The 27,972-nt window shown below is 35.7% G+C and overlaps 2 protein-coding genes across 3 annotated transcripts; one reads left to right on the top strand and one right to left on the bottom strand.

Annotated features, from left to right (window-relative positions):
- On the top strand, positions 1-27,645 carry LOC126770974 (uncharacterized). Of its 2 annotated transcripts, none has more exons than XM_050490612.1 (4): positions 1-183; positions 1,518-1,635; positions 27,117-27,150; positions 27,554-27,645. In XM_050490612.1, exons 1-4 carry the CDS (start codon positions 131-133, stop codon positions 27,622-27,624), a joined length of 276 nt encoding a protein of 91 aa, XP_050346569.1. In that variant the 5' UTR covers positions 1-130; the 3' UTR covers positions 27,625-27,645. The 2 variants fall into 2 exon arrangements, with proteins under 2 accessions (XP_050346569.1, XP_050346568.1); XM_050490611.1 differs by lacking the exons at positions 27,117-27,150; positions 27,554-27,645 and adding exons at positions 4,368-4,536; positions 4,764-5,018.
- On the bottom strand, positions 14,249-19,949 carry LOC126770965 (lymphocyte antigen 75-like). Its single transcript, XM_050490602.1, has 7 exons — positions 19,869-19,949; positions 18,704-18,814; positions 18,223-18,360; positions 16,745-16,939; positions 16,377-16,510; positions 15,006-15,126; positions 14,249-14,682 (listed from the first exon to the last, which is right to left on the bottom strand). Exons 1-7 carry the CDS (start codon positions 19,915-19,917, stop codon positions 14,498-14,500), a joined length of 933 nt encoding a protein of 310 aa, XP_050346559.1. The 5' UTR covers positions 19,918-19,949; the 3' UTR covers positions 14,249-14,497.
- Positions 27,646-27,972: the final 327 nt, after the last annotated feature.

A 27,972-nucleotide genomic window follows, 5' to 3' on the forward strand; every position in this document is an offset into this window, starting at 1 on the left:
CGAATATTTTTCTTACATACATTAAATGTTTCTCAAAGTTTTATTTAAAAAAAAAAATAGCTACGAAATATTCAAAAGACAATATTAAATTCAATGGTATATAAAGCTAATTAATTATCCATTCGAATAAATGTTAAAATTACCGATCATCAAAGATATCAAAAGGCCAAAGGACGTTTGCAAGTAAGCCTTAATTTTATTAATAATTAAATTAATATTGAATTTTAAAAGTAACAGCAACAGCCTGTAAATGTCCCACTGTTGGACTAAGGCCTCGTCTCCCTTTTTAGGAGAAGGTTTTGGAGCTCATTCGACCACGCTACTGTGGTTTGGTAGAATACACACGTGGAAGAATTTCAGTGAAATTAGACACATGCAGGTTTCATCACGATATTTTCCTTCACCGACAAGCACGAGATGAATTATAAACACAAATTAAGCACATGAAAATTCAATGGTGCTTGCCCGAGTTTAAACCCACGATTCTCTATTAAGATTCACGCGTTCTAACCACTAGGCCATCTCGGCTCTTAATTGGATCATAATAAATCTTATTGAATCATAAAGCAGATTTATATATTCATAAGAAACAGCGACTACTAATTTGTAGGGCTTAATATTTTATCAAGTCTTAAAAAAATCTAATATAAACAGACCTATACATTGAATCGAGATATAAATAGACTGTTGTTCTGCTCGTCTGATTAAGACTCAAGTGATCGTGCAAATAAAAACACAAAACAGCAAAACTTGGCAAAACAGCAGTACTTGGAATTGTTGTGTTCCAGTTTGAAGGGTGAGTGAGCCAGTGTAATTACAGGCACAAGGGACATAACATCTTAGTTCCCAAGGTTGGTGACGCATTGGTGATGTAAGCAATGGTTAACATTTCTTACAATACCAATGTCTAAGGGCGTTGGTAACCACTTACCATCAGGTGGCCCATATGCTCGTCCGCCTTCCTTTACTATGAAAAAAAAAATACAGCAATGCAAAAAAACAACTTTACAACTAAACTACTACTAAAAAAACGCTCAAGATACATTCTAATATTATTTAAAAAGCGAAATTGAGTTTGTTTGTTACGTCAATCGATTATCATAATATTTCGCATATACGTTATCAGGGGTACAGAGAAACAACAGACATATAACGAAAAACATAGCGTATCTACACTACCCCCCTTCGCACACACTTCATAAAAACAAATAAACCAATAAGGCAACGAATGATATATATGAGATAAGCGCTTCCAGTTTCCTTAAGTATATTTCATTGTAAGAACTTGATATCACGCAATGCTCGTAAAGTCAAACAATTTCCGGCCATGGCGAGCATCTGTCAATATTCTTGTTGCCAGATTAAAAATGTACATTATTATTGTTTAATACAAAGAACGGCAGGCTCTCCAGTAATATTTAATAACAATTTGTATTATGTACATCTAATATTCTATATTACAATCTGTTTGAGTATTACATCCTCTTCTAAACTTTGCATTTGATAAACTAATACAGATGCCGTCCGATCTGTAAAAGTCGTAGACGAGAATGGAAGGGAGAAGTTCATAAGACATCAGCTGAACTCATACTTGAAAGGAAGCCTTTACAAGACTGTTTCAAAAGATGGCCATCTGTGAGTATTATTTTAAGTAACAACCTGTGAATGTCCCATTGCTGGATTTAGGCCTCTTCTCCTTTTTGAGGAAAAGGTTTTGGAGGTTGTTCCACTACGCTTCTCCAATGCGGGTTGGTGGAATTCACATGTGGCTGCATTTCAGTGAAGTTAGACACATTCAGGTTTTCTCACGATGTTTTCCATCCATCCATTCCATCAAACACGAAATGAATTATAAACACAAATTAAGTACATAAAAATTCAGTAAAGCTTGCCCGGGTTTGAAACCACGATCATCGGTTAAGATTCACGCTTTCTAACCACTGGGCCATCTCGGCTTATTATTTACTAAAGATATTTTCAAAAGAAGCTACGTCATATTTAGTTGAAGTGCTTACCATCTGATAATATACCTCTGGGCATTAGCGTGCTTAACGGTGTAGAAGACGTCGTAAGGAAACCTGCATATTTCGAATGAAAATCTGCTGCATTTGTAAATCCTCTTCCTTGTAGTAGAGCGAGCTAAGCTTCAAACTTTCTCAAGGAGGGAAGGCCTTAGACTAGTAATATATTTACAGCGTATTATTATATACATATTATAATGATATATACCAGCTCAAAATATACCAGCAATAGAAAGTTCTAGAAAATATATTTAAGACTACAGATTAGAGAGATTAAGAAAGCTTTTTAAAATATTTTACTTATGAATTCCTTTTTTAAAGTTTGTTTTCGAAGTAAAAAAAAATATATTACATTTTTTTTTATAGAATAGGAAGGCGGACGAGCGTATGGGCCACCTGATGGTAAGTATTACTGGTGGTAGGGCTTTGTGCAAGCTCGTCTGGGTAGGTACCACCCACTCATCAGATATTCTACCGCAAAACAGCAATACTTGATATTGTTGTGTTCCGGTTTGAAGGGTGAGTGAGCCAGTGTAATTACAGGCACAAGGGACATAAAATCTTAGTTCCCAAGGTTGGTGGCGCATTGGATATGTAAGCGATGGTTGACATTTCTTACAATGCCAATGTCTAAGAGCGTTGGTGACCACTTACCATCAGGTGGCCCATATGCTCGTCCGCCTTCCTATTCTATAAAAAAAAAAAAAAAGTGGTCAACAACACCCATAGAAATGTTAACCATCGCTTACATCAACAATGCGCCACCAATCTTGGGAACTAAGATTTTATGTCCCTTGTGCCTGTTATTATATTTAATAATCGGTTTTCTACAGAATATATTTCGGAGAGTGTGCCCTGGAACTATTTAATTTGGTTCCTCCGTCACCTTTTTACCATAGAACTGCGAGGCATCGTAAAGATCTGCAGCCGTACGTTGTTGATGTATCTAAGACACGTACGAAACGAATCGCTTCCTCGTTTCTGATACGCACCGCTAAGATCTGGAATACCCTACCGACCGCCGTTTTTTCCACCACCTACAATATGGGTACCTTCAAGTCTAGAGTGAATAGGCATCTTCTAGGCAAGCGCGCTCCATCTTAGACTGTATCATCACTTTCCATCAGGTGTGATAACAGTCAAGCGCTAGCTTATATATTAAAAAAAAAAAAACATAAATAATATAAAATTTATTATTTCAAGTAACATCAAGTTTTATAATAGAGTAAATTATATAAACCAGTACAATCCGGTTCTCGGTGGTTTTCTTCAACTAGTAATACAATTTGCCTCGTGAAGTCGACACAAAAGTAACTTCTTGGAGTTTGTTTTGCCTTTTCCGCTCCTCCTGTCAATTGAACTTTTGTATCTATTTTGAAAATACTGCGTTCGAACTTCTATCCAAGCTAACGGGAATAATATATATTTACTTAGTTTTTTTTTTGGAGGAATAATTATATGTAATGGTGATTTTCGATTATTTATATGATCATTTTTAAATGTAACTGCCATTTATATGCAATACCAGTTTCATTTAAAATATATTCAGCTTAATTCCAGCAATCAAAGTTCTTCTCTGTAATAGTGTGAAAGTGTATAGAAAGTTTTATAATGAAAATTATTTAAATAAGGCCACAATATTTACAGCTTTAATAAAATCTTGTTTAGAGTGTGATTTGTTAAAGAATGCCGTGTCTTCTTTCGAATGACAAAGCATTGATGACAAATATAGAAATCAGTGCTTAACTAAAATCCGCTAAACAAAGTTTACAAGTAAGAATGTACGTACTTGTATTCGTCATACTAACTCACGCTGGATCTTACAATAAAACATAATAATTCTTAATTATTTACTGAAGTTTATAAAGAACTTACTAGATACCATTAAATTAGTATCTTACGGTCCATACCTACTCTTAAGAAAAAGGAGCATATTCCACTATTCACACTTGGACCACTCCAAGACGGGTTGCTGAAAACATATTTAAGAGGATATCATCCAACAATTTTCTAATGATTGTTAAATGATTTGTTTCTTTTCAAATAAACATTATGTATATATAAAGGAAAAAATCTGGTACGTAATAGCGCTCGAATAGAAATAGTCCGATATATTATATTAATATTTACGGATCTATACACTGCCATATTGGCGTTCGTTTGTTTACTAATATGAATACTCTTGGAGTACAACGCCTCGCTTCACGCCCATGCCCCGTCGCGCCGCTGTTGTATTACCGCCGGCCGGCGCGGCGACGCGACGTGGTAAGTCTAGCGCGAAGGACCTGTTTGACGTCTAGATTAATTAATACATTACAATTGTTCACGTCAAAATGATTATTTCAGAAAGTTCACGCCAACAGCCTCTGTCCTCTGTTTGCAAGGAAACATCGCATAGTGATAAATGAACGGAACGCAAGCTTACCTCCGAACATCGTACGAATTTGTCAAACACCGTTGGACGACCAAGTTGATACACCATATATAAAGTTCGCAGAAATGGCAAAGAAATTAGGTGAGGAAACGTTAAAATATTCTGTCACAGGTTCACTCATAAGTATCTTCTTTTTATTGGCTGGTTTGTCTATCTTTTATGGCTACGATTTCAAATGCCTGACCAAAAAAATGTTATAGGATAGCTCAATCGGAAAAATCTATAACATATCCAGCACATTGAACTAGTGTCTCTTGAGAATGCGTGCGGTAACTAAAATCAGTCAGAACTACTTTTTTTTATAACAGGTGCATGGGATGCAATCAAAAGTTGCTGTGTATTTTGCAATTGTGGAATTTGTTGCGCGTGCAGCCCGCGCAGTTACGAATTCCGTGCAGAGTCATGGGACCAGTTGCTTGCGAGTATGCGCAAATTTGATGCTCGAGTAAAACAGTGTATACCTATGCAAATTATGTATGACATATCATGATTAAATTATGTGTGTTAAACTTTAGCACGCTTATTTTACCCGAGCGAAGACAGGAAGTCAGGTTAGCTAGTAAAAATAATAAAAAATAATTTATCAAGTATTCTTTATTTTAAAATATAATGATTTAGCAAGCTGCCTGGTTGCTTTTCGCATATGAACGTGAAGCTCTTCTCACACCACAGATCGTTACCAGATGTTAACCTGAGTAAAAAGCTGAGATGGCTGAGTAAAAAGCCGAGATGGCCGAGTGGTAAGAACGCGTGAATCTTAACCGATGATCGTGGGTTCAAACCCGGGCAAGCACCACTTAATTTTCAACTGCTTAATTTGTGATTATAATTCATCTCGTGCTGTATGGTGAAGAAAAACATCGTGAGGAAACCTGCATGTGTCTAATTTCATTGAAATTCTGCCACATGTGTATTCCACCAACCCGCACTGGAGCAGCGTGGTGGAATTAGCAACATTCGTAACATTCGTAGGCTATTACGGATTCCTAAACATGATTAATCGTTTTTTTTTAATATATATTTTAATATATATATATTTAACCAAACTTAATACAATGAAATTTAGAGTTTACTAAATCGTCAATTTATATTATGAGATCGGTATTTCTTGAGATCCCTAGAATATCACAAAAATAGATATTAGATTTAGAAATTCTGTTTTTACATTACTGACTACAAGGGGAAAATATTGAATATTAAAATTAATTTTCCACGAATAAAACATTACTATTACATAGCCTTGATGAAAACGAAAATGGATTTTAAATATGAATTTTATAAAAGAATTGTCTGTCCGGTCATGTCGGACTGAAGCCCCATCGCATTATGTTAGTGAAGGAATAGTGAATGCATTTATGCTCCCTCTATTGGCTATTTTGGATTTATTGATTGAGAAATCAGTATTGAAGATAATATCTTGACATATTGTCAAACTATTTTTAACGATAAACTTTTTTTTTAATTTAAATAATAATCAAGATGACTGTTTGACACCACGTACAAACTAGGCCTTGTTTATTTATATTAAGACAGATAAAAACTTCGTTTCATGCTCAGGAAGAAAAATTATGTAATAAAATGAATATTCAAATAATTCACCATGTATTGATAAGAAGTCTCCGTGGTCTCCCCAATCATGGAATCCAATAAATGCATTATTTTTCCCAAAATTTCCTACTATAGAAGTTGCTGGATTCTTAGCGAAAACGTCCCGAATGACCTTGCAAAAAATAATCGTTGCTTTTTTACAAAATAAACTTAATTACGTAAAACGATAGTAATCAAACTTAGGTATATTATCACACGCATGTGTTAGTTCGAAGTCACCATTGACTATTCGCATTCAGAGTCTACTGGTGGTAGGGCTTTGTGCAAGCTCGTCTGGGTAGGTACCACCCACTCATCAGATATTCTACCGCAAAACAGCAATACTTGATATTGTTGTGTTCCGGTTTGAAGGGTGAGTGAGCCAGTGTAATTACAGGCACAAGGGACATAAAATCTTAGTTCCCAAGGTTGGTGGCGCATTGGCTATAAGCGATGGTTGACATTTCTTAGAATGCCAATGTCTAAGGGCGTTTGGTGACCACTTACCATCAGGTGGCCCATATGCTCGTCCACCTTCCTATTCTATAAAAAAAAAAAAAAGTATACAGCACAGAACATATTAAAAAGTAAACAAAAAGTATTTTAATTTATATTTAAAAATTTACTAACGTCACGATCGAAGTTGCTTTTAACGATTATTGGAAACGTAATTAAGTCGAGTCATGAGTTCTATTCAGCAAGATTTTGTAAGATCACACATAATTTGAATAAAACCTTTAAATGTGAAACGTTTATACGTACCTTGGAAATGAGATCTATTTATAACGAAACCCTTTTTTATTTATAAGTCTTATTTAATTATATATTTCATTAAATAACGGTTATTTCGATATAAAAAAAATCTTCGAGTTCTCTAAAGATAGCCATATCTATCCATTATTACGGGTATGTTTGAACTCGAAAACAACAACGTTATAATGCTTTTTTGATATTCAAATCAGTTATATTAAAGTAGCTGTGGCCCACGGTTTTATTCGTGTCTGAATTACTTAGGGTCGTAACGTGAAATTATATAGCCTTTCTCAGTAAACGGTATTTCTAGCGTAAATATATTTCAAATATGATATTCGGATATATCGAAAAGTGTTCTCGGGAATGGTTTTAAATTAATATAAATTGAATCTAAGAAATATGTTATCATAATTACTAATAATTTATGAAATATAAAACTCTTAGTTACCTTTGCTTCAGCATTACTATTAATAATGGCGAAGTTACCTCCTTCTGCCGCGCTCGCCATAAATGCTCTAGTCCATCTACGCGGCTCACCAATGGAAGCTGCTACAAGTTCCACAGGGGAACTTGTTGCAGCTTCCAGTGGTGTTATATAAATAGTAATCTGAAATAAAGCGAGATGCACCTAATATTCGCTTGCTATGTTTATTAATTAACATTTTCACATTGCCTATAAACAGGTACTTGTAAATGTTGTTAAATGTGTTCAAACAGTGATAAAGCATTTCCAACTAATCACTCCTTAAACACCATTTAAAGATATACCTTTAAAGTTTAATATAAAATTAACCATAGATTACAAACTTGACCGTTTATGTCGATGAAATGTTTATACACATATATTACATATAAATAAAATAATCAAAATTACAACACCTTAAAAACGAAAAATAAACGAAACAGACGGCTTACTTGATAAGCCATACACACTTTCCATTAGAATTAAGTGTTATGAACTTTTTATACATTTCACAAAAATATAATTCCATGACATCTAAACATAATTCTAAATATACATTAGCAGTTGCTCTTTTATCTTGCGTAAAATAACAAAAACAGAAGAAGTTATATATATGTATATGTGTTACGTAAAGGTTTCCATATGATGGTATCCACCGCCAAGCGCAAGCTAAGTCACATCAAATTCTAAATATGACTTTCATTTGAGAAATCAATGTTGTAGTTTATATTTTCACCCCATGGGCCATCTTGGTCCCAATAACTTTCATAAAAAAATAATAATTTGCTAAACAAAGTCACAATAAGTCATACTGTGCCTCGGAAGGCACCTAAAACCATGGTACTTCCAACTTAACCAGATTATACAAATTTAATGAATATATTAAAATTTTATGATAAAATTATAAGATAATATGTTAATGATATTTTTAAGAATATATACGCAGAAAATAAAAACATCAATGATAAAAATCCAGGCCGAGCTGGCCCATTGATAAAAACGCTTGAATCTTAACCGATGATCTTGGGTTTAAACCCGGGCAAGCACCACTGAATTTTCATGTGCTTAATTTCATGATTATAATTAATCTCGTGCTTAACGGTGAAGAAAAACATCATGAGGAAACCTCAATCAATCAATCAATCAACAGCCAATCGTTGTCCACTGCTGAACATAGGCCTCTCCCAAGGTGCGCCAAAGCTCCCTGTCCTCCGCCTTCCGCATCCAGTTGGTGCCCGCCACCTTCTTAAGGTCGTCGGTCCACCTGGCTGGAGGGCGCCCTACGCTGCGCTTGCCGATTCGCGGTCTCCACTCTAGGACTCGTCTGCTCCAACGGCCATCGGTCCTACGACATACGTGACCAGCCCACTGCCACTTCAGCCTGCTAATTTTGCAAGCTATGTCGGTGACTCCGGTTCTTTTCCGGATAATCTCATTTCTGATCTTATCCTTCAAAGATACTCCGAGCATAGCTCGCTCCATAGCACGCTGAGCGACTTTGAATTTGTGGACTAGTCCCGCAGTTAGTGTCCACGTTTTGGCACCGTATGTCATGGCAGGTAAGACGCATTGGTTGAAGACTTTCGTCTTCAAACATTGCGGTATAGACGACTTGAGGACTTGACGAAGGTTGCCAAATGCTGCCCATCCCAAGCGAATCCTTCGATCGGCTTCCTTCTCGAAGTTGTTCCTACCGACTTGTATTATCTGTCCTAGGTAGGTATATTGACTAACAACTTCGAGAGATTTCCCCTCGACGTATATCGGTCCCGGCACGACATGCCTATTGAACATGACCTTGGTCTTGTCCAAGTTCATACCGAGACCGACACGCCGGGAAGACTCGCCTAGGCTACGCAGCATTTCGGTGAGTTGTTCCAGCGACTCTGCTATGATGACGATATCTTCGGCAAATCGAAGGTGTGAGATGTACTCGCCGTTTACATTGACTCCATACCTAGTCCAATCCAGCGTTTTGAAAACGTCTCCCAACGCGTTGGTGAACAGTTTCGGGAATATTACATCCCCCTGTCTCACCCCTCTGCGCAGTTGGATCGCCTTCGTCTTACAGTCCTGGATGTGGACAGTCATTGTAGCGGCGTTGTACAGACATCTCAGTACCTCGATATATCTCCAATCGATATGACATCTCTGCAATGAGTCGAGCACTGCCCAGTTTTCAATGGAGTCGAAGGCTTTCTCGTAGTCCACAAATGCCATACACAGCGGCTGATTGTACTCTTCGGTCTTCTGCACAATCTGTCGAACAGTATGGATGTGGTCCACGGTGCTGTAGCCTGATCGAAAGCCGGCTTGCTCTGGGGGCTGGAACTCGTCAAGTCGTCTGGCGAGACGGTTCGTGACGACTCTTGAGAACAGCTTATACACGTGACTCAGGAGGGAGATTGCTCTATAGTTTTTCAAGAGGGTTTTATCACCTTTCTTGAAAAACAGTACCACCTCACTCCCGCTCCACGTTTCCGGGGTCTTGCCATGTTGGATGACGGAATTAAAGAGGCTTGCTAGCTCTTTCAGGACCGGAGTCCCGCCTGCCTTAAGCAACTCTGTTGTGATTCCGTCATCTCCCGGAGCTTTGTTGTTTTTAAGCTGTTCTAGAGCCGCCCTAATCTCTCCTTGGTCAACGACCGGGAGCTCCTCGGAGTAATGGCGCATAAGAGAGGCGCGCTGGTCATCAATACTGATTCCCACGGGTTTATCCGATCTTGAAGAGAACAACTGCCCATAAAACCTCTCTACTTCTCCGACAATCTCAGGCCTAGAGGTAACGACCCCACCATTTTCAGTTTTAAGTTTTGTCAGACGCGGCCTCCCAAACTTGCGAGCGAACACTTTCGATCCCCGATTTTGCTCAATCGCAGCCTTGATGGCACGGGTATTGGAGCGTCGGAGATCGCGTCGCGTTAGCGTTTTTATTGTTCGGTTTAAGGCCTTATCTGACAAAAACGATGGTAGTTCTCGTCGTTTTCTCATGAGCTCGAGTGTCTCAGCAGAGAGTTTTGGTGCGTTGTCTCTTCTCTGTGGCGGAAAACACTTGCGGGATGTGTTTTGCAGTATTTTGACCAGCGTGTCGGTTCTCTCATCAATGCTGCTTATGGTTTCCAACGCGGTGAATTGATTTTGAAGTTCCATTTGGAACTTTTCGGAGCCTTGAGCAGCTTGGAGCATGGTAGGTCGGAGAGTAGACCTCATCATTCTCGATCTTTCGGCTTTTAAGTTGATATTTAGAGTGCCTCGAACCAACCGGTGATCACTTCCGGTATTAAACCTGTTGATCACTGAAACATCTCTAAATATGTGCCTTTTATTCGAAATGATAAAGTCTATCTCGTTCCTTGTCACGTTATCGGGGCTTCGCCAGGTCCACCTCCTCTGAGGCTTCTTTTGAAAGAAAGAATTCATCAAAAAAAGCCCCTGCGCTTCGAGAAAGTTTACCAGCATTTGCCCCCTGTGATTTCTGCAGCCCAAGCCGTAAGGTCCGACTTTCAATTCACCGCTATCTTGTACTCCCACTTTAGCATTAAAGTCTCCCATAACAACATTGTAGTGGGCCTTCGAGGTGTCGTTGAGGGCCTTTGCGATGTCCTCGTACATCGCTTCGACCACATCATCAGAGTATGTCGAAGTTGGCGCATATACCTGTACGACCTTCAGGGAGTACCTGTCGGAAAGTTTTAGGACAAGGTACGCTACCCGGTTCGACACACTACTGATTTCCACAATGCTGCTAATGAGATCCTTTTTGACTAGAAAACCGACACCACCCTGGGAGAGGTTATCACCTTCGCGGAAGTAGAGTAAGTTACCGGACTCTAGAGTTATCGTGTCCTCCCCGTGTCTTCGGACTTCAGATAACCCCAGTATATGCCAGTTTATATGACTTAACTCTATTTCTAATTCGGCGAGGTGATGGTCCAGCCTCATCGAGCGTCCATTATACGTTGCCATGTTCAGTCGTTTTATACGGTAGCCTGCCGTGAACCGGTGATTCTTAGCACCCCCTGCCCTGCCGATACCGCGACCGCTACCTTGGTCGGGCCTAGCGGGCTTGCCGGTAACTGGGGGCCTTTTTTTGGGCGCATCTGCCATTAATGGAGGGGTTTGCCCATACTCGCCGCGCTGGGCAGGCGTGTTGGCGAGCACAGTAGGGGGGTAAGATGTTTATGGGAGGGGGGACGCTGCTGCCCATCCCCCCTTTTCCCCGTCCCTCAGTCGCCTCTTACGACACCCACGGGATGAGATTGGGGGAGTACTATTCTAAGCCGGTACTCCACGGCATGAGTCTAATTTCACTGAAAATCTGCCACATGTGTATTCCACCAACCCGCATTGGAGCAGCGTGGTGGAATAAGCTCCAAAAACTCCTCAAAAAGGAAGAGGAGACATTAGCCCAGCAGTGGGACATTCACAGTTACTTTACTTTTTACTAAAAATCCAGGCTCCATAAAATAATTAAGACAGTTCGTAGGAAGTCCTATAAATAAGCTATACCAATTGAATTAAACGTAGGTAATTGAATATATAATGTCAGTATAACGAATAACAGTAATGTATTTTAATGACATCGTTATCAAAATTATAATAATAACATATAGCAGCTATATTATCAAGAAAATATAGTATTAAATTTTCTTTTAAGCTTTCTAATACAGATATTGTAAGAAATATTTAAAATTTTAAGAAACCTATTTATATATGTCTAACTTTTAAGGTTAACTATAACCTTTTATATGTATTTTTTATGGTTTTGTTAAATTTATATTTAGTTGGTTGGTTTGACAAGTGAAGTAAAGCCTTAAATATATACAAATAAAAATTAAAAATATTAAAAATCGTGACGGCAAACCTTTCAAAGGAGTTGAATCGCAATTCCGATTCTCTGGGCGAAAAATGAACTAGTTAGTCGGTTAGTTGATAACAAGTACTTATTAAAAAAATCAGATTTACGTTTTAGTTTTAAAATGACATAGTCTGTAAAGGTATCCTTTGCAGTCACAATAAATAAAGCACAGGGAAAAAAATTCAAGTATGTCAGCATAGATTTAAGGGAATGATGTTTTTCTCATTTTTGCTTTCAATTACACATAGCCCTATCTAGATTCGGGTGCGACAAAAACCAATAAATACTAATATCCCAAAAAAAAATCTAAAAATGTTGTATATACTGAAATATTATAAATCTGATCTTAGTGATTTTTTTTTTAAACTTTACGTTTTTAAAATATACCCGTGGTGGGCACAGCTAGTCTTATAATAAAATTAAATAAACAATTCTTATATAAAGTAAGTATAAATTTATATCGTGTATGTCGAAAACAGCTTGAACGGTTTGACTTAAATTTTGTATTTAAATAAGAATTTGCTTGTTAAGTTAATCAAGATGTATCTCCTGTAAAAACACAATTTTTCACATAAAAGTTAAATAGTCGCCCATCCCAAGGACCCACAAAATACGATACATGCCGTTAAATGATTGGGAACACAAAAAATATATTCAAAGACGAAATATATTTGTTATTGCCGTAAATAGATCAATAAGTGTAACGATGTTCAATATTCGTTTCGAATTCCTTAATTTCATACTAAATAAACAAAATATATTAATAAAATACATAACTATAGTAAATCATTAATAATATTCACAACTAAATAACAACTAAATATTACACTAATAAAAAGATTATCAATTTATACTAAGCCCACATATTTGGTGTAAAATTTTGCGTAATCTAAATAAAAAAATAAAAATATATTTTTACCTATTCTATTATATCAGATAGCAACAATCCGCCATACAAATGCTTAAACATATAATGTAATTAAGCTTATTAACAAATAAACACACTGTAACATTACTAATTGATTGACATAGTTTAATTTGTTATTTCGCTTAAATAATTGTAATTTTAAACGGTTTTTGTTAAGTTATGTTTCTATAAATATTGTACAAAATCACAAGAAAAAAAGAATTTATTTTGTCTTGAGTAAGAATCGAACAAAGAATCTTTAGTTTTACTATCATAGAATATTCTATTTATCGAATTGACATAATATATATGTATGATTTTTTTTTGACTGCCTCGTTGGTCTATTGGCTTGATGTAAGGCCGCAGATCCGGAGGTCCTAGATTAAATTCCCAGGTCGAGCCAATAAAAAGTTAATGGGTTTTTGGATGGCAGCCGGAGTCTGGAAGTTCGAAGTGTTTACATTCCCGTGCCTCGGAAAGCACGTAAAGCCGTTCTGTGCCTGAACTCTTTCCAGTCGTGTCGGATTACCGTCCCATCGGATTATGAGAATTAGGGAATAGGAAGAGGGAACTCCACTTCTATTTAATCATTGTTTTTTGACGTGAGATTTAAATTTATTAATTAACGGCCTTATGAACGTTGCTCAGCGGCTGTTTAGTTAAACACTGATCTCTCTTTATGTCATTATTGATTTGACATTCAAGAGAAGAAAACACGGCATTATTTTATAAGTAATGCCGATAATATTTAGCACATTATATGTTACACCAACCTTTTTGACGTTATTTATTGCAATTATATTTTCTTCTATATATAAACACTTTTTTGAAACAACATTATTTGAAATATTTCAATACCAATGTCTATTTTATCCTATCAGAATTGAAAAAATGAATTCAGCTAATTAACTTTCTATACGTTATGCCTTAGTATAATAATATAAGTCAGTATGCGTCCATCACAAGCTCATATTTGTGTTTATAATTCATTACGTACTTAATGGTGAAGGAAAACATCGAGAGGACATGCAGGTTGCATGTGGCGGATAAAATTCTACCACGTGCGGTGTAGTGGAGTAAAATCCAAACCATCTCCTCAAGAAGTAGAGGCCTTATCTCAGCATAAGGACATTTACAGGCTGCTACATTACTTTACTCTATAGGCCCACCAGTGTTGTATATGATTAGATTGTTTTATAGACATAATATAAAAAGAAACAAAATATTGATAAAATTAAAGATACTATATTTTCACTATATAATTCACTGAGTGCAATTTATTTGAAATAAAATTTAATTAATTTGTTCTTGGTGTTCAACTTTAGTAAATCGACAAATGCAATTTAAAAGAATTCGTTTCATATCATCAAATTAATATCGTGGAATATTTTTAAAAAACAAAGACAACTATTGAAAACAATTTCAATGATATAGCCGAAAATTCTATATATTTCTCAGTAAAACTATTGACACTCTAGTCGTCACTTTCGCACAATAGACTGTCCGCGTCCTTCTCACAGATAAACGCGTACTTGTTTTCACACCACAAATCATCGTACATCCCATTGCGATATACGGCACCGCAGTATTCCCCTGTAGTCGCGTTATTTGGTTCTCCAGGTGAAAACTTGTCATAGCCCGCCTCTAAAAGTGTGTCACCTGACGAGAAAGATTTAGAGTTAGGAGGAAACAGTGAAACTTCCTCTATGGCACTCTCAAATACTTACTATATTTGTAACAAAATCGGACTCTGACTTTTGAAACAACAAATATTGATTAATTTTTGTTGTAATTAAAATTTAAAAATACATTATTAAAATATATATTCTAATATTATTTTTGATTTACTTAAAGTTTATATTAAGCCGAGATGGCCCAGTGGTTAGAACGTGTGAACCTTAACCGATGATCGTGGGTTCAAACCCGCGCAAGCGCCACTGAATTTTCATGTACTTAAAATGGTGAAAAATATTTTTCCTAACCCTGAATCGTTAAAAATTCTCCGTGTTCTCCCCAATCATGAAATCCCATAAATGCTATATCTTTCCAGAAGTTTCCTTTCATGGAATGTCCAGGGTTTTTGGCAAAAATCTCTTTAATCACCTGCAAAAAATAATGAATTGATTTTTAAGTAATCTTAACAGTGAAATATGCAGCCACTGTCGTCATTCCAACGCTAATTCACAATGATGATACTTGATAAATAACGCAAATGAAAGCGAAATCCTTACTAATATTATGAATGTGAAACTGTGTTTGTTATGGTAACAGCCTGTAAATAATAATAATAAATAAATAATCTTTATTCACGTAGAAAGTTACAAAGCATAATGAAGTCATAAGAAATTTGAGCCTAGCTCAGAAATCAGGTTTCTGAGCTAGGCTCAAAGACCTGTATTACAGAAATTAGTGTCTTTTTAGTGTCATATCGTTCTATGTAAATAAAAATAAGTGATTAAATTATTTCATGCTGTATATTAGTTGAGTGTGTAGGTATGTGTGAGTTTTCATGTGTGTGTGTGTGTGTGTGTGTGTGTGTGTGTGTGTGTGTGTGTGTGTGTGTGTGTGTATGTGTATGTGTGTATATGTGTAATTTGTTTTACAAAGTAATATAGCAACAACAGTTCAGTTTGTTCATAATCTAGTCCTAGTAGCCATTTTTAATAATTACTTTAGCTTCACGATTACATAAGGGATGTATATTTTTTATTTTATATATTTTGTTATACAAATAAACTGCTTTAAAATCAGGTTGTCGTTTGGCTGAAGCTGTTCGACATATGACAGGTGGACATACGTTTTTAATGACACGTTGCTTACTGTATTCGTCGGCATGATAGGGGGTGATTCTTTGTTGTTGGATAACTAATTGATAGATGTGAATGTCCCACTGCTGGGCTAAAGGCCTCCTCTCCTCTTTTTGAGGAGAAGATTTGGAGCTTATTCCACCAAGCTGCTCCAATGCGGGTTGGTGGAATACCCATGTGGCAGATTTTTATAAATTAGACACATGCAGGTTTCCTCACGATGTTTTCCTTCACCGTAAAACAAGAGATAAATTATAATCACAAATTAAGCACATGAATGTGTGTAACAAACTCACAGCCGAATGGCCCAGTGGTAAGAACGCGTGAATCTTAACCTATGATCGTGGGTTCAAGCCCGGGCAAGCACCACCTTAGACCTTAGCCCAGCAGTGGGACATTCACAGGCTGTTACTGTACTGTACTGCTTATACATTCTTAATCTAATGAATTTATTTGTATTTAACTCCTAGTTTTTTTAAAGGCAATTAAGCATTTTTCTTTCTTTCAATGATAAAACAGTTGTAAGTAAATTCAGCGCTTGCCTACCTGGGCTTCGTTATCACTGTTAATAATAGCCAAGTGGCCTCCTTCAGCAGTACATGTCATGTACGCTCGCGACCACGTGCGAGGTACTCTGTGAAACTTATAACAGCTTCCAGTTTTAGGGTTTAGCTCATACTCTAAAATTAAAACGGTAAGTAAATTTTAAAATAAAACTTATAAATATTACGACCTTGAATATAAGGAGTTACATTATCTTTTTTATTTAATGATTGATTTAGTCTAAAAAAGACCGAGTATTCGGTTAAGGAAACTTTAAAAGTTCACAGAAAGACTGAACTTAGAATAACTTAGATAAGATATTGTTTAGATATTATAATAAGACATTTGATAATTATAACCAAGATTATTACCAGGATCGGTTGTTCCGCAACTATTGAGATGCAAATGTTTAGCGCTTTTCTTGTAACACATATAAGGCAATGGTTCAGAACAATTAAAATCAGCTAACAGTCCGGTCGGTAACATCAGGAGACAGCTCTCATTATCGTCATAATTATCAGGTTCATCATCTGCCCAATTGTGGGGAATCTTTGATAAAGGTATACCTGAAAGAGGATACATGACTTAAGAATGTAATTTATAGTAATGTATGTATTTTTTTTATAATTTATAAAAAAAAACATTGGCAATGTAAGAAATGTTAACCATCGCTTACATCACCAATGTGCCACCAACCTTGGGAACTAAGATGTTATGTCCCTTGTGCCTATAATTACACTGGCTCATTCACCCTTCAAACCGGAACACAACAATACCAATTTATATATTATTACAAATATATTTCATCCTATCCTTTTTTAGGAGAAGGTTTGAAGCTTATATTACGCTGTTCCAATACTGAAAACACCAACCAGTATAAGAACTTCATTTTCATCCACCACGTGCAGGTTTCCTCACGATGTTTCTCTTCACCGCCGAGCGCGAGATGAATTATAAATACAAATTATGCACACGATCGATGTAAGGAATGGGTAATATTTCTTACATCGTCAATGTCTATGGGCGGTCGTGACCACTTACCATCCCCATTTTTCCTATAAAATTAACTGATAAAATAAAATATAATGGTTAATGGTACAATAAGGTTAATAACATCATCTTTTTATTTATTTCAAATAAAATATGATTTGATTTGCATCTGCATATGTGTGCATCGGTTATCTTATTAGAGACAAAAGGTCAACACAACATTATAAATTGCTTCTCTATTTATATATAAAAGGGAAATACCACTAACTAACTAATTAAGAGATCTTTAATCAGGTTCGATTGACTAAAAATTTAGCAACCCTCGTTACGCGAATCCTATTCAAAATACATTTTTCAACATCTACCCGTGTGAAGCCGGGTGGCTAGTATTAATGTAACAAACATAAATATTATATACGAATTTATGTTTGCAAATTATAAAATACAAATATTTTTTAAATTGATGTAACGTCGATTTATGTTAATTCGAAAGATAAGCTCCATTTTCGTTTGAATGTGTGAGTTTGATGTCGTACTTTTATCTTAATATGTTCATAAAAGCTTTTTAAAACCAAGTTAGAGTATTGAATTAAATGTAAAGCTGACAACGGTTTGGAATGTAGAATCTACCGAGACGATTAATTAAAAAACTCGGTAGTTATATTTTCCAACAAGTTATTTATATAAAAATATATTTATATAATTCTGTGGGAAATCATTTAAATGATTTATATGTATACATATCCTGCATGAAAATCAACGAACACTAACTCCTAACTATATTTAAATATAATTTTATCAGATATACTAGCTATACATCTATATATTGCTATAAATAATTAAATAAATCCAATAATACCTTCAACAGAATGAAAATCACCCCTCGAGAAAACACTATGTATTCCAGTAAAGACGCATCTTGATGTATTTTCCAATTTAATGACATCTTTCATTGCAGATCTTAGTTTTTCATTAAGAGGTGACGCTAACTTCGCACCTGTTATCATATTTTTTAAATAAGCGATGTATATATATATATATATATTCATTTGCATAGATAAAACATTGAATGTTATAAATTTTGATAGACTCAACCGATTTTGACGAACTAAAGACTAACTGGTACCGTAAAGGTATCGGTTAGGTTAGTTGGTTATTTTCATTTGTATCTTATAGCCGTTTTGTAGATTACCCCGGACAAACAGACAGAAAAACAAGAACAAGTATCGAGGTAGTTTTAGTTTGAAAGAGTAGACACTAATATAGTATTTTATACATAAATATAATAACTGAAATACAAAGTTACACGTTCAATGATTGCACGGAGAAAAATATGATACCTTCAAGATGGCATCGCAGTCTGGCCTCGTGCCAATTGGCTGGCACCCTATGTAGTTTTAAGTAGCCCTCAGCGTCATTAAAATATTTATAGTCACATCTGAATTTTCCATCTAAAAATTAAATATTTATTTAATACATTATTCAAGAACGGAGATGGTCCAGTGATTAGAACGCGTGACTCTGAAACGATGGTCGCGGGTTCAAATCCCAGGCACGCACCACTTAATTTTCGTGTGCTTAATTTTACTGAAAGTCTGGAAGACTGTGTGTGTTCTAAAAAAGTGCATCTTTAATGGCGGCGAAGTTGTTATCGGAACTTTAGAAGTTAAATTAATGTAAATATTTTAATCAAGAACTATTTCCGATGCATAATATAGCAGAGCTAATAGCAAATCGTATGGGATATCCAAGGTTTGTTTATATCTCTTCCTTCTTCGCTTGGAATATGTATTATTTTGGAATGTGTATATTGGAATGTGTATAACATTTTAATGTAGACAATGGTGTTATTGATTAACCTAATAAACAATATCTAAATCGAGTTTCGAAGTTTTGTTACAGAAATAACAATATTTTTTTCACGCAGTGGAAACCTTCAGAAAGGTACCCAGCTCCCATGGGGGAACTGGGTTATGTGGGACTCTTGCCCACTAAAACCACTGCGATGGCCGTCCTCGACACGGATCGAAGAGGCTGCAGGATCATGTTGATATAACGCATCCGCGGCCCCTCCCGTGCTGTGCTTCGCTCGTGGCTAGGCGGAGCTCTCCTTAGGGAGCGAAGCACTCCTCGCTAGTGCGTACGGCAGCACGAGGCTATCCCGGCTGCCGTCCTCCTCAGGGCCGTCTGAAACTGGACATGCGAGGCCCCCATCTCACGCATCCACGGCCCCAGGTTTACTCCCTATCTTTTAAGCCCCGGGCGTTGGAGCTGTGATGGGCCGAGACGACACCGACGTCGTCTCCTCCGAGCAGGATCGGCCCCTTCCACCGTTCCCACTCCGCCATCTCCTTCTGGATCATGACGGTCTCACAGAAGAAGGCTATGGCTCTACGCTGATTCCCGACGGAGCATCGCCGACACGACTGCTCGCAGGGACATTTCCCTATTAGGGAATAGGTAGTTTCAGCCCTATTTATCATGATAATAAAAAATGAAACTCACCTAAACACGATATAAGTCCAAATATGAGTAAATATATTATCAACAACATGACGACAGTGAGTTCTATGCGAAGTGATGAGGCCGACTAAATAAAATAAACATTAGTTATATATTTATAGCAGAGTTTATCTTTACAATTATAATTATAATTGAGAAACCTAAGTTCATATTCATATTACCCTGATTAGTGGGTAGATGTGTGTAGGTATGGTTTATCTAATAGCTTTATTTATGTAAGAAAAACGCTATCTCGGAAAAAGTTCAAATTATCTGTTAACAAATACAAATTTAATACGCCTATACTTGACTGAATAGAGACAAGTCGAACTACTAAAATGTGCATATTGCCTCATACAAAAATATGCATACAAAAATATGCATACAAAAATATGCATTCAAAAATATGCATTCAAAAATATGCATTCAAAAATATGCATTCAAAAATATGCATTCAAAAATAGCATGGATTTAATACTTAATAATATTTACTGGTGGTACGGCTTTGTGCAAGCTCGTAGGTGTGCAAGCTGGGTAGGTACCACCCACTCATTATATATTCTACCGCAAAACAGCAGTACTTGGTATTGTTGTGTTCCAGTTTGAAGGGTGAGTGAGCCAGTGTAATTACAGGCACAAGGGACATAAAATCTTAGGTCCCAAGGTTGGTGGCGCGTTGGCTATGTAAGCGATGGTTGACATTTCTTACAATGCCAATGTCTTAGGGCGTTTGTGACTTACCATCAGGTGGTCCGCCTTCGTATTCTATAAAAAAAAAAACAAATAATAATATCCACTGATATGTATATCAATAACAAGTGTACATTGACGTGTAAATTTTATTTATTTATTTATAATCAATAGTATTAACAATTATCGGCCTTATTTATAAAGGTTATTAGCGAGTGGTTAAGTAAACAATGCTGTCTTTTTTTTCGAATATCTAATCAATAATGACAGAAAGAGAAAATCAGTTTTTAACTAGACGCTAAATAACGTTTATAAGTAAGGCTGAATACAGGCTTGCAATTAAGGTTTAGTCGTTATATACACGTATTTGACATACGTTGATTGACGTCAGCGTATATAATGGATGCATATTTACCAATAAGTTGATCGTTCTGGTAATTAGTCGAATTGCTCTTCAGCTACCGACCTGATTTCTGCCCGCCGGTCTGAACTAGCAACAAGATTAACTCCTGAACTTATTTGCCGGCTTTGCCGCTAGATCCTTTGAAGGTGCTTTGCGAATAGCTTGTATCAAAAATGATATAAGGAAAATAAGTCAATATAAATTTAGGATAATTATAATATAAACATATATGTATAACAAAGTGGCAGTTACAGGACGCTATCTTTAGGCTAGTAGTTATCTTTCTCAAAATGATAAAAGTATTAAAAGCAATATATTTGTAAGAACTTCACATCAAAAAAATTAAAAACGCTAAGGCTAAGAACTCACGAAGCGGTTTTTACCCACGCCAGCCGTGGTTGCGAGCTCACGGCTTTTGTAGAATGCAGACGTATAAAATTTAATACATTTTACTACACGTTTTACGCCCGCAACGTGTGTGATTGTTTGCGAGTAGAACACTCACGTTAGGGTCGCGGTTACCCGCAACTTCAGCGGGTGCGCGCTTTGCCTGGCGGGCACAGGTGAAAACCGCTACATGAGTTCTTAGCTTAAGGCACTCGATACACGGTAAGGGCTAATTTAGATAGGAGCGTCAGATGAAGTCAGCGTAAGATTTGTTATTGTGAGTTAATGTGTGCGTGAGATCAGTTCATGAGCTCATATATTTATGCATCAAATCTCGTGAGTACCTTGGTACTCACACCATTTTTTTGTTAACAATTCTATATTGTGCTTCAGGTCATAAGTTTTGATTTGTGCTGAATAAGAGTAATTTTATGCATAGTTATAATAATACTTAAAATGCAAGAAATAAATAATAACGTGTTTTTCCAGTAGCGATTTATTTTCATAACATATTTTTATTAGAAATTTTATTATAAAGGAGTCTATTTGATGTTCTATTTATATAAACATAATATGTCTCAAGGCTTTCACTGAGCCCATTCCTCTCATTAATTTGACTCTCTTATCTCTTAAAATGACATATATAAATAGCACACAAACTGAAAATAAAAATATTTCTTTATTTTTAATTAATCTTATCAAGAAAGAAATCGAACACAAAGTCTTACAAATCTTTTAAAAGATAAAATAATAATTCGACATTACTGACTGACATAAAATCGTGTCGAAAACTAATATTATATTAAATAATATTATCTATACATGTCCTTCTCCACACGCTGTTACTGGTTACTAGTTATGTGATTCGAGAATCGTGCTAAATGAACATATCACCAAACAAATTACCTCCAAGTTTAATTGGCTCAATTAAACAGAGTTGTGCTTTACACTCGCACTCCCTCCACTTAGCTTAAGTTGTAACTTTCCATATTAATTGCAAGCAAAAAGTTTCTCGAGCAAAAAGTTCCTCCCTTAAAATCGATGTTTCAATTTCAATATAGAATCATTAGACTTAAAGATGGTTAAAATAAAAACTACGACCGGTTTTAAAAAAGAAATATTCTGAACTGAGAAAATCCGCTGAGAAAACTCAGCTGGTCTTTTGTAATCGTTTACAATTTTCAACATGATAAAGAAATAGCCAGGATACTACGGTCCTAAGGCTATTTATTATAAGAGTATTATAATCAACACTTTTTTAATTATATTAAAATATTTTGCAATATAAAAAAAAATATCAGTATATTGGTTACATTAAATATTATTAAGTAATATTGATTAAAATAAAAATTCTAAATACTCGTTTATACGACATTGCTATTAAATTAAAACAGGCGTTTAAATTTTATTACATATACTGTCAACAAATTCTCAATTATAGCCCATCTTTACATACCCATGCCTTGAAAAGCACATAAAAGTCCACCACCTGAGCTCTTACCAGTCGAGTCAGATAAGTATTCCATTGGATTATGAGAATAAGGGAATAAATAGTTTGCGCACTACTGTACCATCAATCACCAACATATGGCGTTGTGATGCATTTCGGATTATTATTTTTTTACAAATAAATATGAAGAGGAAATGCATAGAGCAGAGGAACAACGTCAACATAAAATTATTTAAAATAAGATATTAATTATACAAAATGTATCACCAATCTTTTAATATAATAAGGTCAAATAATTAAAGCAAATGAGCCCTTGAGTATGATAAACGCCGCCAGCAACTTATAAGGGAAGCTCTTCAGCAAAGAGCGGACCTATATTAAAAATGATTTAGAAATATATAACCATCTCTACAGTGATAAGCCTGATCGCTCACCGCACGTACTATACTAAATAAAGCTATATAAACTTCCCTATTTATGCGACATTTACCTTAAATTGCATAACATCGCACTTTCACCTACTAGTTGTAAGTGAACAGACATGTTGCGAAGTAACCTATGAGTGAGTGAGCCAGTGTAATTACAGGCACAAGAGACATAACATCTTAGTTCCCAAGGTTTGTGGTGCATTGGCGACGTAAGCGATGGGTAACATTTCTTACAATGCCAATGTCTATGGGCGTTGGTGACCACTTACCATCAGGTGGCCGATATGCTTGTCCGACTACCTATTCTATATAAAAAGGTATTGTGGGATTTATATATGCAACGTCGATGTTAAACGGTTAATCTTCGACTAGCGAAGCTGACTTTTTACATTCATTGATACACAATTAAACATTTCAGACGCAATCTGTGTTACGCTGCAAACAAAACAATTGTCTGAATAACTGTCTGCTTATTTAACATTCCACGGAATATTTATTTTTTTCCCAGATTTGAAAGTCAAGCCATTTATGATCTACGAAAACTGTACGTATTTAATTTACATATATATATCGAAGGCCCATATCAACCATTACATATATAACATTAACAGGAGTGACCACACAACTATACTGATATAATAAACTCTGGAACTAAGATTCTATTCTGAAAAAACTTTTTTGATAATCTTGAGGAAACTGCGTTTAACGCAAAACCGCGTAGAGCAGCTAGTGAAAGGTATATGCATGATAAAAAATAGTGCCAACATTATGACGCGTCTCACGTTTTGTTAGACAACGAAACAGTTTTAGCTAAAATGATTGATATCCAAGTTCTACCTGAGACTCATTCATTGCTATCATAAATCTTACTTAGGGTAAATTAAACCTAAAAGATACATAATATAAAATAAGGACACGACGTAAAAGAAAATCGATCAAACTTTATCGCACTATTCATAAATCATAGAGAGTTGACTCATAGTCGAAAGCTACCAGAATTTTATGTTCAGTATTCGAGCCAAAAACTATGTAAAATAAGCTGTATAAAAATCGTATAAAACTTCATCCACTCTTCATAAATCATTCCGGTACCTGTTTACGCCGTTTTTATTGTAAAGTAAACGGTGACCCTAAATCCAGTGTGGGTCGCGAGCGTTTAACCTAAACGATGACACCAAGCCCTTTTATGCCCTCTGACAGGATGAATTAAGATTAAAAGGTTTTAAAAAGATTTACAAGACCCCATGTCAGTTAAGCTCGTAATACTAAAGTGGCGTTACATTGGGATTATTTTACATGTTGAACAAAATATTATGTTTTTACTTGGTGATAAGTACCACTAACTCATCAAATAGCCGATAAAACGGGTTAGTATTTGGTATTGTTGTGTTCCGATTTGAAAGATGAGTAAGCTAGTATAACTGCAGACACAAGGGACATAACATCTTGGTTCACTAGGTTGATGGTGCATTGCCGATTTACGGAATGGTTAATATTTCTTACATCACCAATGTCTACGGGCGGTAGTGATTACTTACCATCATGTCGCTACGCAGTCGGTACGCAGCACGTCTGCCAATTTCATAAAACATCTTAATGTTTATCATATTTTATGAAATTGGTAGACGTGCTGCGTATGATAAACATCTTAGTTTACAAGGTTTATGGCGCATTGGCGATGTAAGCCATGGTTAACATTTCTTACAATGCCAATGTCTGTGGTAACCCATATGCTCGTCAGCCTACTTATTCTAAAAAATGCGAGTTTAGTAACTTTTAAATGTCTGAACATATTTTGATGTGTCGAGTTGATAGAATCCTCCATTATCCCGAGTGACACTGACTGTAAAATTCATTAGTTTTTTTTTTTAATTAATAACGAATTTTTTTTTCTATCATTTATTAAAATGAATAACAAAATAAAATTTATATTATATTTAATGGCTATTCCTTTGTAACTTACAAACCCCTTTATTATGTATATTAATTAGTGATGGCCAAAGTCATCGATATTTTAATGAACACTAATAAAATTGTAACCGCGTTCAATAAAAGCTATAATTTTATAACCATTTGTAGTGAGCTGAGAAAAAGTTTTAGGCTAAGAGAAAACATGTTGGAAAGCACGTAAACCGTTGGTCCTGCATCTAATGTGTGTGCGCACACACTTGTGCACTATAATATCTCCTGCGTAGTTGGCTAATCTCTCTTGATAATGGGCGGCGTGGCTGAAATTAGTCCAGCTGTGAGACATGTATTTTTCTCGTATATAACATCTGTCATGTATACTGTGATTGAGGGCTTGTGACATTGATAAACATATTTCTTTTATTTGTATATGCAAAAAACTCATCTCAAAATTTGAATATCCAGTAGAAATGGTGGATTATTCAATAATACAAAACTAAGCTAGCAAACGCTTTTGATTCTGAGAAAATTAATCTACAATCTACACCTAGTAGCTTAACGAAGAACTAACGACAAATATTAAATATATTACGATATATTATATACGATAATAAGTCCTTCGTTATTATAATTAATCGATATATATCCCATCCCTATTTCATAGAATTCATCTCTCCCAACGACACGTTGACATGTTAATGCGCCGGACACTTGCTCGCTTGACACCCCCCATTTATTACTCTCCGTGCAAACGATGGTTCCATTAATACACATTGTTCGTCCTTGGTTCATTCTCTGTAATAGATAACGTTAATGATATATTATGAAGATTCGTATCATTTTTGCCTTTTGTTGTTTTTGTCGTCGTCACGTGTTGTGTTGTTGTGGTCGTCACGGACCGACGTCATATTTGTAACATCGAAAGTAAAGTAAAGTAACAGCCTGTGAATGTCCCACTAATCGGCTAAGGCCTCCTCTCCCTTTTGAGGAGAAGGTTTGGAGCTTATTCCACCACGCTGCTCTAATGCGGGTTGGTGGAATACACATGTGGCACAATTTCAATGAAATTGTAACATCGAAATTGATGGTTATTATTAGATTTAATTATTAAAAAATCAATAAATAAATAAGTTGTGTTTATTTTATCAAATAAATATGTTTTTCTTATTATTCTAATAATAAATCGCAACGAAGTATGTAGCATGGCAACACACACTTAAGGGAGTAGAACTGGCATACAGCGGCCTGCTGTGTGCCGTCACGGCATACAAGTCGGTCCTAGGCGTGTCTATAGATATTTCACGCGAAAAATGTCCAAATAAAACCGTATAATTTTGTTAATCAATAGAAAACTTTTCAAATTAAAAATTATAAAAATAATTCAATTATGATTGCTAAAGTAGGTAACAGTAACAGCCTGTTAATGTCCCACTGCTGAGCTAAGCCCTCCTCTCCCTTTTGAGGAGAAGGTTTGGAGCTTATTCCACCACGCTGCTCCAATGCGGGTTGGTAGAATACACATGTGCCAGAATTTCAATGAAATTAGACTCATGCAGGTTTCCTCACGATGTTTTCCTTCACCGTTAAGCACGAGATGAATACGAGTAATACGAGTACTAGATAGATCAAAAGCAGTCTCTCCTAGTTGGAACTCAAATATTATTTTCCAAAATTAATAATTAGTTTTTATTTTTTTTATAAAGCCAGGCATACTGACAACATTTGGTCAGTTCTTGACCGAAATTAGACAATCAAACTGCCACTAACCGAGGTATGACACACTCGTATGACACACTTGTGAGTGATAGCAAAGTTACACAACGCTAATGAAGATGGAGCCGCATCGTAACTTGTTTACGCGTAACGTTTGTTCAGGACAATCTTGTTTTCTATCCGACAAATTGCGGTACAATTATCAGCTGGAAGATTGGTCAGCTCGATCTATAACCATGTTAATAAATTTAACGTAATACTTTTGTTTTTAGATGAGTCAAAATGTCCACGCGGTTTCAAATCCAGGTAAGCGCTAATATGTTTTACTTGCTTAATTTGAGTTTATAATCAATCTTATACTTAGTTAAAGTAAACGTAAGGAAACCCAACATATATATTACTCACACTGAAGCGTGATGGAATATGTACCAATCCGTATTCAGAAAAGACCTTTACCAAATGTCGTAAAACAGATGGACGGATTGACGAATTAATTGAAAAGAGTATTGTTTGCATACAAACACAGAAAGAGGGAGAAAGAATAGGGCTGTATATAAACATAATTAAACTTTTGTTAATATTGAAATATCAAATTGTTTGTATATCGTTATCTTGATTTAATTCTCGTAACAGATAATAAATAATTTTATTTATTTAAATAACTTCTATCCTAAATTATATAAACTAAATTGAAACAAATATTTTCAAGCAAAACAAAGCGAAAGATTCCGCGAAGTCCGTATAAAGTTGCTATCAACAGCGTTCGACTTGAAACGATGATATAAACTTCCAGACAATAACGTAACTTTGTACGCTGAGTTTCAACCGTGGAGCTCCCTCTCAAGGGAAGATTAAACGGCAAATCTTATTTCAATGTTTTATCGAAGTAACTATAATTTTATTACGAATCTTGAATTGCGTTATGTATAACGAAAGGAAAAAAAATACAAAAAAATACCATGTAATGCTTCAGACTATGCCGTGTGTATGTTTGTTTACGTTTCATGTATATACGTGTTTGTGTGCGGCTAAGTAAGTAAGTGTGCGTCTGTATTTTTTATTAATAGCTTGAAACTTGACTATAGAAATTAAATTAAAATGTTAAATATTACAATTGAATCGTAATTT

Source organism: Nymphalis io, chromosome 9 (genome assembly GCF_905147045.1).
Source record: "Nymphalis io chromosome 9, ilAglIoxx1.1, whole genome shotgun sequence".
In the NCBI taxonomy this organism is placed as follows: Eukaryota; Metazoa; Arthropoda; class Insecta; order Lepidoptera; family Nymphalidae; genus Nymphalis; species Nymphalis io.

Excerpts from the sequence above, each read along its gene's own strand:
- LOC126770974 (XM_050490611.1), top strand. The coding sequence starts at position 131 with ATGTTAAAATTACCGATCATCAAAGATATCAAAAGGCCAAAGGACGTT. Across the intron at positions 1,636-4,367 it reads GTTTCAAAAGATGGCCATCT|AAAGTTCACGCCAACAGCCT; the intron begins GTGAGTATTATT and ends TGATTATTTCAG. Across the intron at positions 4,537-4,763 it reads AGAAATGGCAAAGAAATTAG|GTGCATGGGATGCAATCAAA; the intron begins GTGAGGAAACGT and ends TTTTTATAACAG.
- LOC126770965 (XM_050490602.1), bottom strand. The coding sequence starts at position 19,917 with ATGTTGTTGATAATATATTTACTCATATTTGGACTTATATCGTGTTTA. Across the intron at positions 16,940-18,222 it reads TGATTTTCATTCTGTTGAAG|GTATACCTTTATCAAAGATT; the intron begins GTATTATTGGAT and ends ATCCTCTTTCAG. Across the intron at positions 16,511-16,744 it reads TTGCGGAACAACCGATCCTG|AGTATGAGCTAAACCCTAAA; the intron begins GTAATAATCTTG and ends TTTTAATTTTAG.